Below are 13,911 nucleotides of genomic sequence, written 5' to 3' on the forward strand. Positions count from 1 at the left end.
TCAGGATAATCTTCACACGAGTTCTGATCAAAATGTCATGTTCCACTAAACGAGTTAATTTACTGGCACACACATGCAGCCCGTATTCCCTGTAAATCTCATTCAACGAAATCGGTACTCAGATTGATGCCTCGCCGTTCCTTTACTCAATTTTGCTGCGCAAGGATCCAAATTTGTCGTCACTATAGATAAATAGTTTCCAGGAGCAGTCATAATTCAAAAACTTGCAAGAGAATCACATTGCATCATTTGTCTACAAGTGCAATTGTGACGGAATATCAGAAATATAATTAAAAAAAAGATCATGTACACTGAAGGTGAATGATTTATTACAAAGATAGCTTTATTCTAGCTAGAAATATGTAATTATCTGAAACGCCGTGCTAAATTATACTTATCTGTTTAGTTCAATTGGAGGCATTCTGTTGTGTACTTTAAACCTTCTCGAAACTGATAAAGTACCGGGTTCTTTAAAGATGCTGAATGCGCGTGTTTGTGATGATCAGTGTTTGTTATGGGATTGTATTTCTAACGGTCCAGTCCAAATATCTGAGGCGTATATGGTGCTTTTCCTAGAAAATGTCTGAGCCATTAAAATTAAAAACAATTAACGTAATGAATATTTTTGGTATATTGATATATTATATTTGTATCATACAAACATGTGTATCACTAATTTCGGTTCATAACGAAACTCTTAACTATCCGCATATATAGAAATATGTAAGCATCTAACAGACATTCAACGTGATTTTTTTTATTTGTTTGTTTGAATTTTTTCCACATTTTTTTATGTCCACACTTTCCTGTTTTCTTTAGACATCTATCTTTTATATCTATTAGCATCTTTATAATAACCTATGTATATTGGTCATCTGAAATCTCTCTGAAATGTCATAAACTGACGCCATTATTGGTATCTATGGACAAGTGAATGATTACTGTACAAATTACTTATTATTTTTTTTGTATATATTTGGGTTGACCGAGATTTACATCCGGGTATCGTCGATTAACGGAACATGCTTACTCTTCCGGAACACTTGTTCTGATTATCCATGTGTTTTTTTTTCAGAAATCTCCGTGTAAATCTTTCGTCTGTTCATATGGTATCGTACACTCATGGGATTTGAGATTGAATTCTGTTAATGTTGGTCATTATTACAGTTGTTGTAGTTGGTTTACTTCACCATGTTTAGAAATTATTTTACTCCATTTTTATACTTGCTTATATAAACATTTTGGAAAGGGTTTTAAGGTTGATATTTATATTTGAAATACGTATGTAGAAAAATATTTTCACAATGTTAAAATTATTTAAGACTAATCAATATATTGACAATACAACTTCAAGTGCTGAAAAAAAATGCAATCAAATTAAAACGAGGCTCGCTTTGATTAGCACAAGGATGATTAATGGGGTTTTAAATGTAATTAAAAATTGATTGGTCTTGGTTTAGACATTATCGTGCAGGCACTCACTTCCTGTTGCATTAGTCGCGCATGTCACGAGCTCACGTGCAACTACAGAGGTCCAGAGAGGCCACGTTATGGAATTGACGTTACAAAGTAGACCCAAGTGACAACGATATTGCATTGTCCTCTAACCTATTAACGATGAAACATAAAACCGAACACCAGTTATTACGTGTACTTAATACTGATCATATATAATTTTGTTGATAACAGAGACACATCTGTATCTCAATTTACTTGAGTAATTAGCATGTGATATTGTGATGCACTTACTGATCGCTCCCATGACGTTTCTAATAACAGATAATTTAATTTTAAAACTAATTTGTCAATTTGTTTTACCGGAAATCGTTTAAGTTCATGACATGTCTTTTTATCTCTAGATATAGTTTTATCATTTGTTTTTTTAGCTTTTAATGATTTCAATCAAAGGTCCATAAAAAATATAAAAAAGCATTAGTGTGGATTGCATCGTCAAATGCCTTCGAAACGGTTGCTCTTTTATATCACGTAAAAGTTAAATCGTGTGACAAGTCAGTATCAAGTTACTATTTATATTAGAATGGTCCATATATATATATATAACATAATCTATATGTTTTATAATAATGGTATCAGCATTTTATATTACTATATATATAACCCTTTACTATATGTGTCGCCCTTTACTATATCTGTAACCCTTTACTATATGTGTAACCCTTTACTATATGTGTAGCCCTTTACTATATGTGTAGCCCTTTACTATATGTGTAACCCTTTAGTGACGATGGCGTGTGTAACCCTTTACTATATGTGTAACCCTTTACTATATGTGTAGCCCTTTACTATATCTGTAACCCTTTACTATATGTGTAGCCCTTTACTATATGTGTAGCCCTTTACTATATGTGTAGCCCTTTACTATATCTGTAACCCTTTAATATATGTGTAACCCTTTAGTGACGATGGCGTGTGTAACATGTGACCTTGGTCCCACGTTACCTTTCCTTGACGGTTTGCTTCCTTTTCAGGAAGCAGTGAAAAGTATCCGTCTTTGTTGTCATGATTGTGTCCTTTCCAAATTGCTCTGAAGGGTATGCAAAGAACCTTCTGTATGATATTCAGTGAGGTAGCCACCAGATACGACAAGGAAACGCTTTCTCAAAATGAATCTTTTTATAGGATGATAAACCTAACAAACACAATATGAAAAAAAACCCTTCAATTAACAAATAGAAGGTTATAGAGAAAATACTGACCCATTCATTATAAACATGAAATTCAGATAAAAAAACAATGAAACGTGAACCTATTTTTCCATAAACTATCTATATTTCCATACGGTGTTTTTTCACCTTCCGATAATTCCAATTTAGTGTATGGATTGTTTTCTTTCTTATCAAATTTGTTCATTACCTTTTCTCTCACTTTTCAGTCAATTTATATCGACCGTTTGTCCTCTTTATTCTGTTGTTAATGATTCACAAGAGACGCGGGATTAACTTCCTGATCGCGTGGTGAAATTAGCTGACCATGATTGCCATCGGTAAAGTTTACGGTCAAACAACAATGAGGAGGTAGATTTATGCTGATGGAAATACGGAAAGTGGTCACTTCTAATTCAACAACGAGTTTGCTGTGGGAGCAGCAAATATTGTCGAAGTTTGGTCGGAAAGCTAGAATGCTTGTGGCCTCGTCTGCTTCTCTTCACCTTTCCATCTATAATTAATCCCTGTTGAAACAAAGTAGGTCGTCCGACTTTACAATAGGATTTGCACGCGTTGGTCAGATCTACGGCTTCTTGAATATTGGCTGAGATATGTTTTGTCATAGTATTATCAACGTTGCTTCTAAAACGATTGAAAAACATTTTTTAAAAATATGTTTGGAAAATATTCCAACAGACTATTGATGTTCCTATGGAAACAAACCGTCTTCTCCTGGCTGATTTTTTTCTTGACATACGAGTCTGAACTTATCGAAAAAACAGTTCAAAATTGTTTAAAAATACCTACAAATGTCTTCCAATTTCACCTTTAGATATATTAATAATGTCTTATATTTGAATAGCAAAACCTATTGACCCAGCCAATCGTATGAACCCACAGAAATCAAGGACACCACATACTCTTCTCCATCAGCCACTTTCCTAGTTCTTTTCACACAGTTCAACACGGACAACTTTCTATCTAACTGTATGATAAGCTTGATAATGGCATTTCCTACTGTGATTTTTTTTCAGTTCAAGATAGCAACATCCTTGCTTCTCCATCTTATTGTAGTTAAGTGTCATAGTTGATTCGAAATTTGTGGTCTGGTTCCCAAGATCTTGACTTTCATCGAAGATATCACTGGTTTTTGAGACATGCCGATTGTCGTCATTTTGATTTGGTTGCGAACTATTCTATTTCCTGGTACGAAGATAAAGGGTGGGATTTGGTATTCGTAAGAATGCTTGAAGGTTCCGTTATGTTATTTCCCTTGTTCTCAATTGGTGACGTTACGTTACTGGTATATAAGATCATATCCTGGGTGTCGTCAAATAATCACAAGACGCTTACTCTTGCGGAACACATAATCTTATTCCTACTATCTGTTATTTTCGATATATTGCCTTAGTCTCACCGAATTGGGGTTGGCGTTAAGATTCTGTTGACTTGTCAGCATTTTCTCTGTTGTTAATGCAACATGACAAATAAGCATGCCTGCTGAAGCAGCTTATAGGAAAAGGATACTGAATGGACAAGTCATTACAAACTTCAACCACATAAAGTTTTGCTTATATGTACGCTTCATTGTTACTTCAGTATAATGTCGTTGTGTTATCCGATATCTTACTCATCTTTTTCACAAACATAAAATAATACATAGGATAGGATAAGCCATAGGATAAACAACTAAAAATAGACACATCGTACCTTGGAACCGAAATCAATACAGGCAGCCATTGTTTGTTTCGAACTTTCTTGATTTTTTTTCTTCGAAATTGTGATATTGGTAAGATTTAATCCATCGAAAAAAAGTACCTTTTCTGTATTCTGAAATATTTATTGTCATATATATCTATTTCTTGTTTCATGGCCATATATTTCTAGAAAAGTGCTACTGGGTAGATTTCAGTTTTCGTGCACGCAATTAACGTGAATAGAAAAAGGTCATATACTTGATGTAATGTATAATCAGAAAAAAAGAACGAGAAATACAGTCCACTGCCTTTGTTTAGATAAGTTACATGTTGTCCATCCTTCCATTGAAAACCAAACGTGCTAAGTGCCAATAAACGCTATCTAGCGCAACGCGAATCTCTAGTAGGCTATCACATGTGTAGATATAGTAAAAAGTTGAACAAAATCTCCAACATCAGCGTCATACTTTCTTGGAATAGTGAATTCGTTGAAAGTGCGTGTACAGACGGGTTTTAATGACCGATTTGATTTAATGTACACACAATAAATACAGTACCTTAGATTGGATTGTAGAAAACAATAATAAAATTCTCGGACGTTTTCCAATTGAAACTTGTCACTTTTTATAAGTGTTTATTTTATCATTGCGTGTTAAAGCTATCAGTTAATCTTAGAACTTATTCAAGGAACATTTATCGCAGTAATTTAATTTCAAAATTAATTGTTCGTCAGGTATGTACTTTTTATGTGTCAACTTTCAACAGATTCACGGAATATATTGCTGGGGTTCTCTTATCGCTAGGAATAATTACAATAGAGAATATCTTTGTGTCGTGTGTTATGTTAGCTCCTTTGACTATGCAGAGACGCTCATATACATGACTTATCAATTATTCGGATATAGTTTGAATGCTTACCGATGTAAGGGATTATCTCCTGTAAAACGTCCATTTAACATTGATTTAGACGTTGTTTTGAATGCCTTAATATGTTGACAACTAATTGCCACCTTCCTATATGGTATCAACAATCCAAGAAAGAGCACTGAGTCCGTTGTTAATGAGAGACAATCTAATTGAAAGGTTGTTATCTTCCAACGGCTCTAATTATGTTCTTGAGATATGAAGATGTATTTGATGCCCAATAGTACGTCTTTGGTGTCCGTTGTTCTATACCTTGGCTCTCATTTGAGAACTTGACATTATTTACACGGATTGATCAAAGGTTAACATGACGGGTGTCGTCGATGAAGCAGAAGACGCTTACTCTTCCGAAACACCTTGTGTTGTTATCCTTGAACTTTTTCAGGTTTCTCCTTATCTGAAGCTTTCTTTTGTTCGTACCTTGCTGAAGTTTTGTTGCATTTGAGTTTTGATTATGATTATGTTGACATGTTAGTATTTTCTTGTTGTTTTCATAAATGGAAATTACGATATATTGAAAATATTATAAACAAAGATAAAGAAGAGTTCGTTTAATGATATTCGCTAAAAATTTACCTATTTTGTATATAAAAATTGGTAAAATCGTGAAAATTTGAAACAAGGGAAAAGACAACTTTCACGGTATATCAGTGATATTAACGTACTTACTATGTTGATAAGCAACATAACGTGATGTCATATGACTGTCAATACGCTCAAAACATTACCCTGAATAACACACCATATCCTTGGATGAGAGTGACTAATTTCCCGTCCTGTAGCAGCATGCAAGCTTGATTTACATGATAAACCATGACAATACCACCGAAAGGCGAATTGAAATTAAGAGGTAAAAAGAGCAATCTGTTTTCGCTTCGGCTCCCGATTAAACAGTTAGTTTTATATTTCCCATTGATTTATTCCTCACATAATGTTTATACATATATTCTGAGAAATCAGACAAAATCCATAATCCCATTCTTACTGTAAACTCTCATGTTCAGTTTCTGCTATAATTATACAGCATTAGCAATGTTTTATAATCCGGTTTCATTCTACCACATATCTAGCATTATAAGCTGTGCTGATACCTCGCTCGTTACAGTGCAAATAATCTTCTATAATTAATGTAATGAATGTACAGATACACGTAGCACGGGATGGATGATATGACAACGTGCCACGCCATGTAAAGTACACCCCACTCATACTTATCCTTAGTGATAAAACTCTATTGGTTATTTGTATCGAAATGGCTGTTCTTACATTAATGACAGGAATGAAGAACGTTGTTTATTGGAAAATGGATTTCGTTAAGGTACATATCGTAGATTTTTTTTTGAGGATTTAGATTACAACTTTTAATTGGAGGATTTATATTTCAAAGAAAAGAGTCGCTAATTAATGACTGGTACGAAGAAATACTACACAAAGCAAGTTAAATAAACAAATGAGTAGAAATATTACTGATTTTATAAATAATTATACCTAGCGTGAGTGATTTTTTTGTATTGTGACAAATAAAGGAATGACAAATGTGAACGAAAATGACTTAGCTATCTAGTCAACCATTTTGTTCAACGCTAACGTCTATTTGCCTTGAAAGCAATTATTTTGCTGGGTGTTTCATATTATAATCCAAGAATTGATCCTTGATCGGCGAAAACGCACTAAACGATGTCATCAAAATTCATTCAAAAACCTGTAATGGTTGTTGTTTAAAGCAGCCTTTCATCGATGATATTTTTTTAAATTTGTTTTTCAGATGTCGCCAATCCTTAATACTAAATTCCAATTAATTCGAGATGTAAAAGGAAATTTGATTGGCCAATAAAGTAATTTTCGACAGAAGAAACATGATCTACCGTGCACAATTTTCTCGATTGTTAATGACGTAAATAGCCTGATCGACCCTGAAACCCAGAATGTTTCTGGTCTCATGTGCACTGTGCTATCATAATTCGGAATTCTGAAAGTTTACACAAAACGCCATTAAATAATCTTGTTTTGTTCGCTAAAATATGCATACACTTGAATAGGGTAAACATCTTATTACTAAACACGTGTAAACCGTAGACAGTACAGTGTATAGAAGGTGGATATTTGTAATCCAAGATACTAATTGGAGTGCGGGTTAATTACACGTATTCAACTGTTAAAAGATACTATTTATAATGTAATTAATTATTTTTTTCTTTAATCGGATGACAAAACTGTTTTCAAGTACACCGGTGATAAAATTATATTTTTATTTCCTGCATTCGTTGGCAGCAAGCAAGACTTCTGCTACAATCATCAAAACACAGGAAATCATACACATACAACGAAGTAATTACCAACTGCAGACTCTTAATCTAAACTCAAATTCGACGAAAGTTTGGCAAAACAAAAAGACAAAACACAGATCAACACGGAAACGAGGAAAAACCCACGTGTTCTGACAGGTTAAGCGTCTTCGGCTTGATCTATGACCTCGCTATGTAAATCTGGGTTAAACAAAGTCATTAATGTCACGTTCCAAAAGAGAATAAGTTGAACAATGGAATCGTCATGCATACTAACAAGGCTCAAGAACAACTAACGCCATACGACCCGACTTATAGCCTACTTCGGGGTTTTTATTTGTTATTATTTACTGGAGTAAGTTGCTAAATTAGGTACACACATGGCAATACGCTTAATAATGTTCCTTCGTAATCCAATGATTACCCATGTCTATGATGCAAAAAAAAAAAAAAAAAAAAATTACAGAAAATGCGTGAAACACTAAGTTCACATTTATATAAAATGCTTATACAAAAAACGCGAAAATAAATACCACCTTTTAATACAAATTTAGAGTTAGGTAAAGTAGAGCAAAACAAGAAATTACATCATGTAGCTGTGTCAAGTAAAATGAAGTAAAAAATACCAAGAGATCAACATAATCATAAACCAGACTCAAAATCAATAGAACCTAACAGAATCTAAAGTTACTCCATTAGGGAATTCCCTTAACTTTCGTGAGACCATTAGCTATGGAAGGACAGCAGCTTTAACGAAAGGTTACCCATCAAATTAATTACCAATACTCCCACGACCTACATGACTCTGTTTCTCTCTCATGCTAGATTCCTACCGCCCTTAGTAGCACATCAGTCGATATTGTATCTAGATCACAGTTCAGCTGTCATTCCAAGTGCTGACCTTTATATTAAAACTACGCTCTTCCTACCGTACATAAAGACGCGCATTACTTCCCTTGGGCGCGACAGATCGGGGGTCGTCATTCTCGAAACAATGTATATGTCCCCGAGGATAAGGGTATTCATTTTGAATACATTATTGTGCTTATGTAAGATCAGGAGTTGATATCTTGTGACCGAGTGGCAATTCGTGATGTACACACTTTCCGAGGCACAATAGAAATAATTGGACACCTTAAACAAAGGTTCGTCTAAACTGAGACTTTATCCGCATTCCAATTACTTAAAATACAGGTTGTTGTTATGAATTGTCGGCATGTTTTCATAATTGATTTTAAATACGTAAAAAATTTACCCCCAAAAGGCTATGAAAAATCACGTGACATTTTGTGAAAATATTTTAAAGGAGAATTCTCCAGTTGTCAAATGTCTCACATTTCTGAGAAATTACGTAAGAAAGACAGATAATCCCTATAAACGAATGTGTTCCTTAACAGGTTTTATGCCATATGGATGTAATCGCTGATTTTATAGCACCAAGAACGTTTAAAAACTGACTTTCAATCCATATGTACAATTTTATCAATTGTACCACCGTTGCGACCCACTAAAACAAGAACAATAATGCTAGTGTTTTTTCTGCAATGCACTGAAAACTTTATCTGAATTAAATGATTCATTGTCATTATTGCTCTGCCCGCTGATTCACATTAGAGGGTGAAGTATCATGGTTTGTTATTATAAGATGTTGATATTTATTATCATCTGTAAGTGCTATTTGTATCGTCAAGGTAATGCATCGCTGCATCATCTGCATATTTGGTCATTTCGGTTTCAATAGACATCGGAAGAAAAAATTTTGCATACCTGGTAGCCATGTAACCCCCGAGGTTTGCCATAATCATCATATCACGTTTTATTCGTTTGAATTTAAGAGTGGCAAGGTTCAGAATATAAATATCTTGGCATTCTTGTAAAGTATTTGAATATTGCAAATAAAGATTATTGCATATTTGAGTAAGCATGCCTCTCTATCTCGTCATCTATTTAGACCCATTGGGGTTTTTCACAGTCAAGGACGAAACAGCTGTATGGTATAGCATCGCTGACGAGTCCTAGAAGGACGAAACAGCTGCATGTTGTAGCATCACTGACGAGCCTTAGAAGAACGAAACAGATGTATGATACAGTTTGATTCAACATTTGGCTACTCTATATCTAAGTCTTAATTTATATTCAAAAGTCCTAATGACAGTTGTGTCTTTGTCCAATCTTTGGGACTTGTCATAACAAAATATGTTCTTCCGCTTTCCGTTTTGAAAATTAGGAAAGCTGGATACTGCACCTGTTTGGATGATTAATCTATCCTTTTTAGTAAGCCGTATTTCGTTATTCCTTTTTTTCCACAAACAGTTGGTCCGTAACAGGAATCACATGCATAACATCCATATCTTTTTTATAATATTGCTGGTAAATTTCATTGGCTAACGAAGATCGCGTGCGGTGAATTTTGTATCTGATATGTTTAGTTCTTTGGTACGCTACAACACACAGCTGTTGTGCAATTACCTCTCGATGGGTCATTTCAGAATTTCATCAACCATTGTAGAGAAATTAGCTTAGAAAAAAAGTCGGGGCTATTTTTCCAATTTGCAAAAAAATATCATTGGCTAAAATCAAAATGTTAAGTTTGTTTCATTAATAACTGCTGCTTTTTATAATCATCTGATAAAAATATCGACTTGAAATAATTATTTGTCTTTGTTTAGGTCATCAAAATTATGTAACGACTGCTATCAAAAGACTGTACTTGTTTATGAGGGAAATTTATGTATAAATAATCGAACCGTCGGTAAAAATTCAAAGTAGTATATGCATCATAATTGCAGGAAAAAACGCGAGTTATTGACGCATTTCTGATGATCGATTGCTTTTTCGCACGCAAACAGTCAATATTATCAACATGGACATCTACGTGTCTGAAATAGCCATGTCTTGTACTAAACATTCTTTAAAAAATCCAATATTGAACATTTATGAAATTTATTGAGGTGCAGTATCAGATAATTCCATCTTCCTTTCTCTACCATGAATAGTCAGGTTTTGATATACCAAACCCGCCTTTTAGGTTTAAAAACAGGTCCCTAGCATCACTAAGGAGTCCTGCTAGGACAACACAGTTGAATGGGGTAGTGTGATTCATTACTTGGCATATAATGTACTTAGATATAAAGATGATATTTAATGTATTTAATACCTTCCATTCAACCAGAGCGAACGTTTAACTCGACTCGTTTGACCATGAAAAATGCTCCAATATAAAAAAATACTTATTCATGATATATCCGGAATTTTAGCGCATGTCTCATTTCTTGCATTACTTGCAGGAACAAAAACGATTAAAGCGAAAAGAAACCCACATTATTTATATATATTATAAAATTTCTTTAACGCGTTCTTGATATCTTGTGAAATATTGTATGATTTCAGATACAAATAGTGGGTTACAATGGAGATCTTTATACCAACGCATCACAAGCCCTCCTTTCACCACACGGACTGGCAGCAATATCAGTTATGGCGATGGTAAGTTTTCCCCTTGTTTCACCATGACTGATATCATTGTTTTTCTTCCGAGCTCGGCGTTCTCTGGCGACGTACTCTCATATCAACTCACAAAAAGTCAACATTTGTTTTCAAATATAACAAAGTATGTTTTAATAATTTAGACCAGCTGGTCACTGTTGGCGTCTCAGAGTCGAACAATTACCGCTTTCCATCGATTTTACGTGTTATCCTAAAATCATGCTTTTAAATTTGTTAATCAATTAATTTCCTGTCAACCGATTCCCGAATAACTTTCATATTCAGCTTTACTAGCATGTATTTAACTAGTTACCATTGTAATAGTAGTTATTTTGTCAGCATTGTTGTGTGTGTTACTTTCAGTATGTCAGAATCTTAAAACGTCAACACGATATCTCATGTATCCGAAACAGATAAAGCTGATCATTGTATTGCGACGTCACTATATACACCTAGTATAGTTTGGTAGTTATCAGCCAAAGTTTAAAGTTCGAAGGTCATGACGCCTATGATATGGAAATAGAATGTTTTATGTCAAAGGATATCATATTTACACTATACCATAGATAATATTAGGGTCAGCAATTCGTAATATTTAAGTCTTCGTTAGCTAATGGACAATCGTCATAATTGCTGGTGATCTCTTACCATGATATCCAATAGCTCATAGCACGATGTCAGCATATTAACGAATTAATGACGTTAATTCTGAGAACGTTTCCCTGTCAAATCGCTAAGTTGATATATTTTTCAGTATCTTTCTGTGTTAACCAACATCCTGTCTATGCTGCAGTACGCAGTCTCAATATCTGCTTCCGACGAGTCACAATATCAACTTCCGACGAGTCACAATATCAACTTCGGACGAGTCACAATATCTACTTCCGACGAGTCACAATATCACCTTCCGACGAGTCACAATATCAACTTCGGACGAGTCACAATATCTACTTCCGACGAGTCACAATATCTACTTCCGACGAGTTACAATATCAACTTCGGACGAGTCACAATATCTACTTCCGACGAGTTACAATATCAACTTCCGACGAGTCAAAACTCGGAGAAGTAATTTTATTGGACAGAGCATTGTTGTGGTTCCTCCTTTTTCCGAAAATAGTAAAATATGATTCTAATTCGATTCGATGAAATATTGAAAATAAATCGCAGCCATATATATCAGAAGGAGTATTATTAAAACTGAAGATTGGTAATAATTATCATTATTGAAAGCATGGTTACCACCTATGAGGTTTGTAAGCCTTTGAACAAACCTAGTTTCACACGTCACCTCGGAACACTTGAAAGTGCTCTCACCCATCATCATTTCACAATGCGCTGACATGATTCTCTAAAGTTTATAATCAGACCGCCTCGTTATTTTAAAACTCTCGTGAGCTTCAAATCAACGGTTACTCATACATATATTTTCAAAAGTTATTTTGAGACATTCCTCAGTAACAATTACTATTTGGAATAGTATCACCAACATAAATACATCATGAAGAAGACATGTTTAAACGACGAAAGCTGATGTCGGTAGCGATAGATACAACGCGAAAACTAAAGTTTTGTAACAATACAGAAAATTTGATCGAACATTACATTCTATTTTAGGTAGTACTATCATCATCATTTCAAGAGCAAACTTTTATATGGTACAATTAACTAGTTCAATTTACAGCAAACTGAAGATTTGTGACGTCTGTTGTGTGTTATACATACAGCAACAAAGTCTTATTAACAGTAGATTTCACGTGATTGTGAATCCACAGTTTATGTTTGGATGGATATATTTAGAAATATTCCGTGTTTTGTTATGATAGCCTGTGTACGTAAATGGAGTTCAATGTAGACCTTCACGCAAAACTTTGTCAGGGCAAAATTTATTTTTAAAAAGTCTCATTAATTGTCAACTAAATTGAAATCATGTGCTTAGATGTTCTTGCTAATATCTTACCGTTAGTAAGGTCTTCTGATAATAGTTTTATATTTTAAATGAATAATTTGGAGTTCAACACTAAGGTATGTACAGCTGTCACTGTAAAAAACGCCAATACATTGTATCTTGATTCTCTCGCACGCGAGACAAAAAAGAAAACAGCCAATGGAAGACCGATCTGTAAGTCACTGTAGACAACCATTAACACTTGTAAATAACATGATGACACTTGTAAATAACATGATGACACTTGTAAATAACTTGATGACACTTGTAAATAACATGATGGCACTATCCACATTATCCAACTGAAAGACAACTCTCTTGGTCATATTGTATTGATGACAGAAACAGTTATCCTTGCCGCTCAAATGATGCCGGTTTGTTTAAGTCAGATGAAAGAACCCCTCTTTTGGATGGTTGCTCTCGAAGGGCCAAAAGTAAAGTTACATGACACCGAGACGTGAATGAGAAAATGAGAAAACATGAAGATTCCGTATGTAGTCACCTCTTCCATAGACTTAATGGCGATAAAAGATATTGTTCAACCTGAGGACTACGTGTCTATTGGTCATGCTGATGGGTCGAAGATCATACCTAGTTTCTTTCGAATTTAGAAAGTTTTTGAACAAGATATCACGAGAAATCCTTCAACAGATTGATCTTATATAACATACTGACCATTAAATGATATATTTCTATATTCGAGGATTTAGTACGGCATATCCGTTGAAAATAGAAATTATAGAGATAAACCCTCAAATAAGGAAGAATAAAAAAAAAAAAAAAAAAGCAACAAAAAAACAAGAACAATATCTTTTTCTCTTCAAGGTTTTGGTTAAATCGAGACAATTTCAACTATTGAAATACTATTACACTATTTCAAACAATTTCAGTTTAATTGCGTTTTA

The 13,911-nt window shown here is 34.2% G+C and overlaps 1 protein-coding gene across 1 annotated transcript in view; it reads left to right on the forward strand.

The window, feature by feature from the left end:
• The window catches only part of LOC132545192 (carbonic anhydrase-related protein 10-like), a 70,425-nt gene that overhangs the window by 45,860 nt on the left and 10,654 nt on the right, over nt 1–13,911 (forward strand). Inside the window, exon 5 of the mRNA XM_060208868.1 lies at nt 10,963–11,058. Coding sequence (XP_060064851.1) covers nt 10,963–11,058 — 96 coding nt within the window. The remainder of the gene's footprint in view (nt 1–10,962; nt 11,059–13,911) is intronic.

This window comes from Ylistrum balloti, unplaced genomic scaffold, assembly GCF_031769215.1.
Source record: "Ylistrum balloti isolate Yb309-2 unplaced genomic scaffold, AGI_CSIRO_Ybal_v1 Utg369830, whole genome shotgun sequence".
Lineage (NCBI taxonomy): Eukaryota > Metazoa > Mollusca > Bivalvia > Pectinida > Pectinidae > Ylistrum > Ylistrum balloti.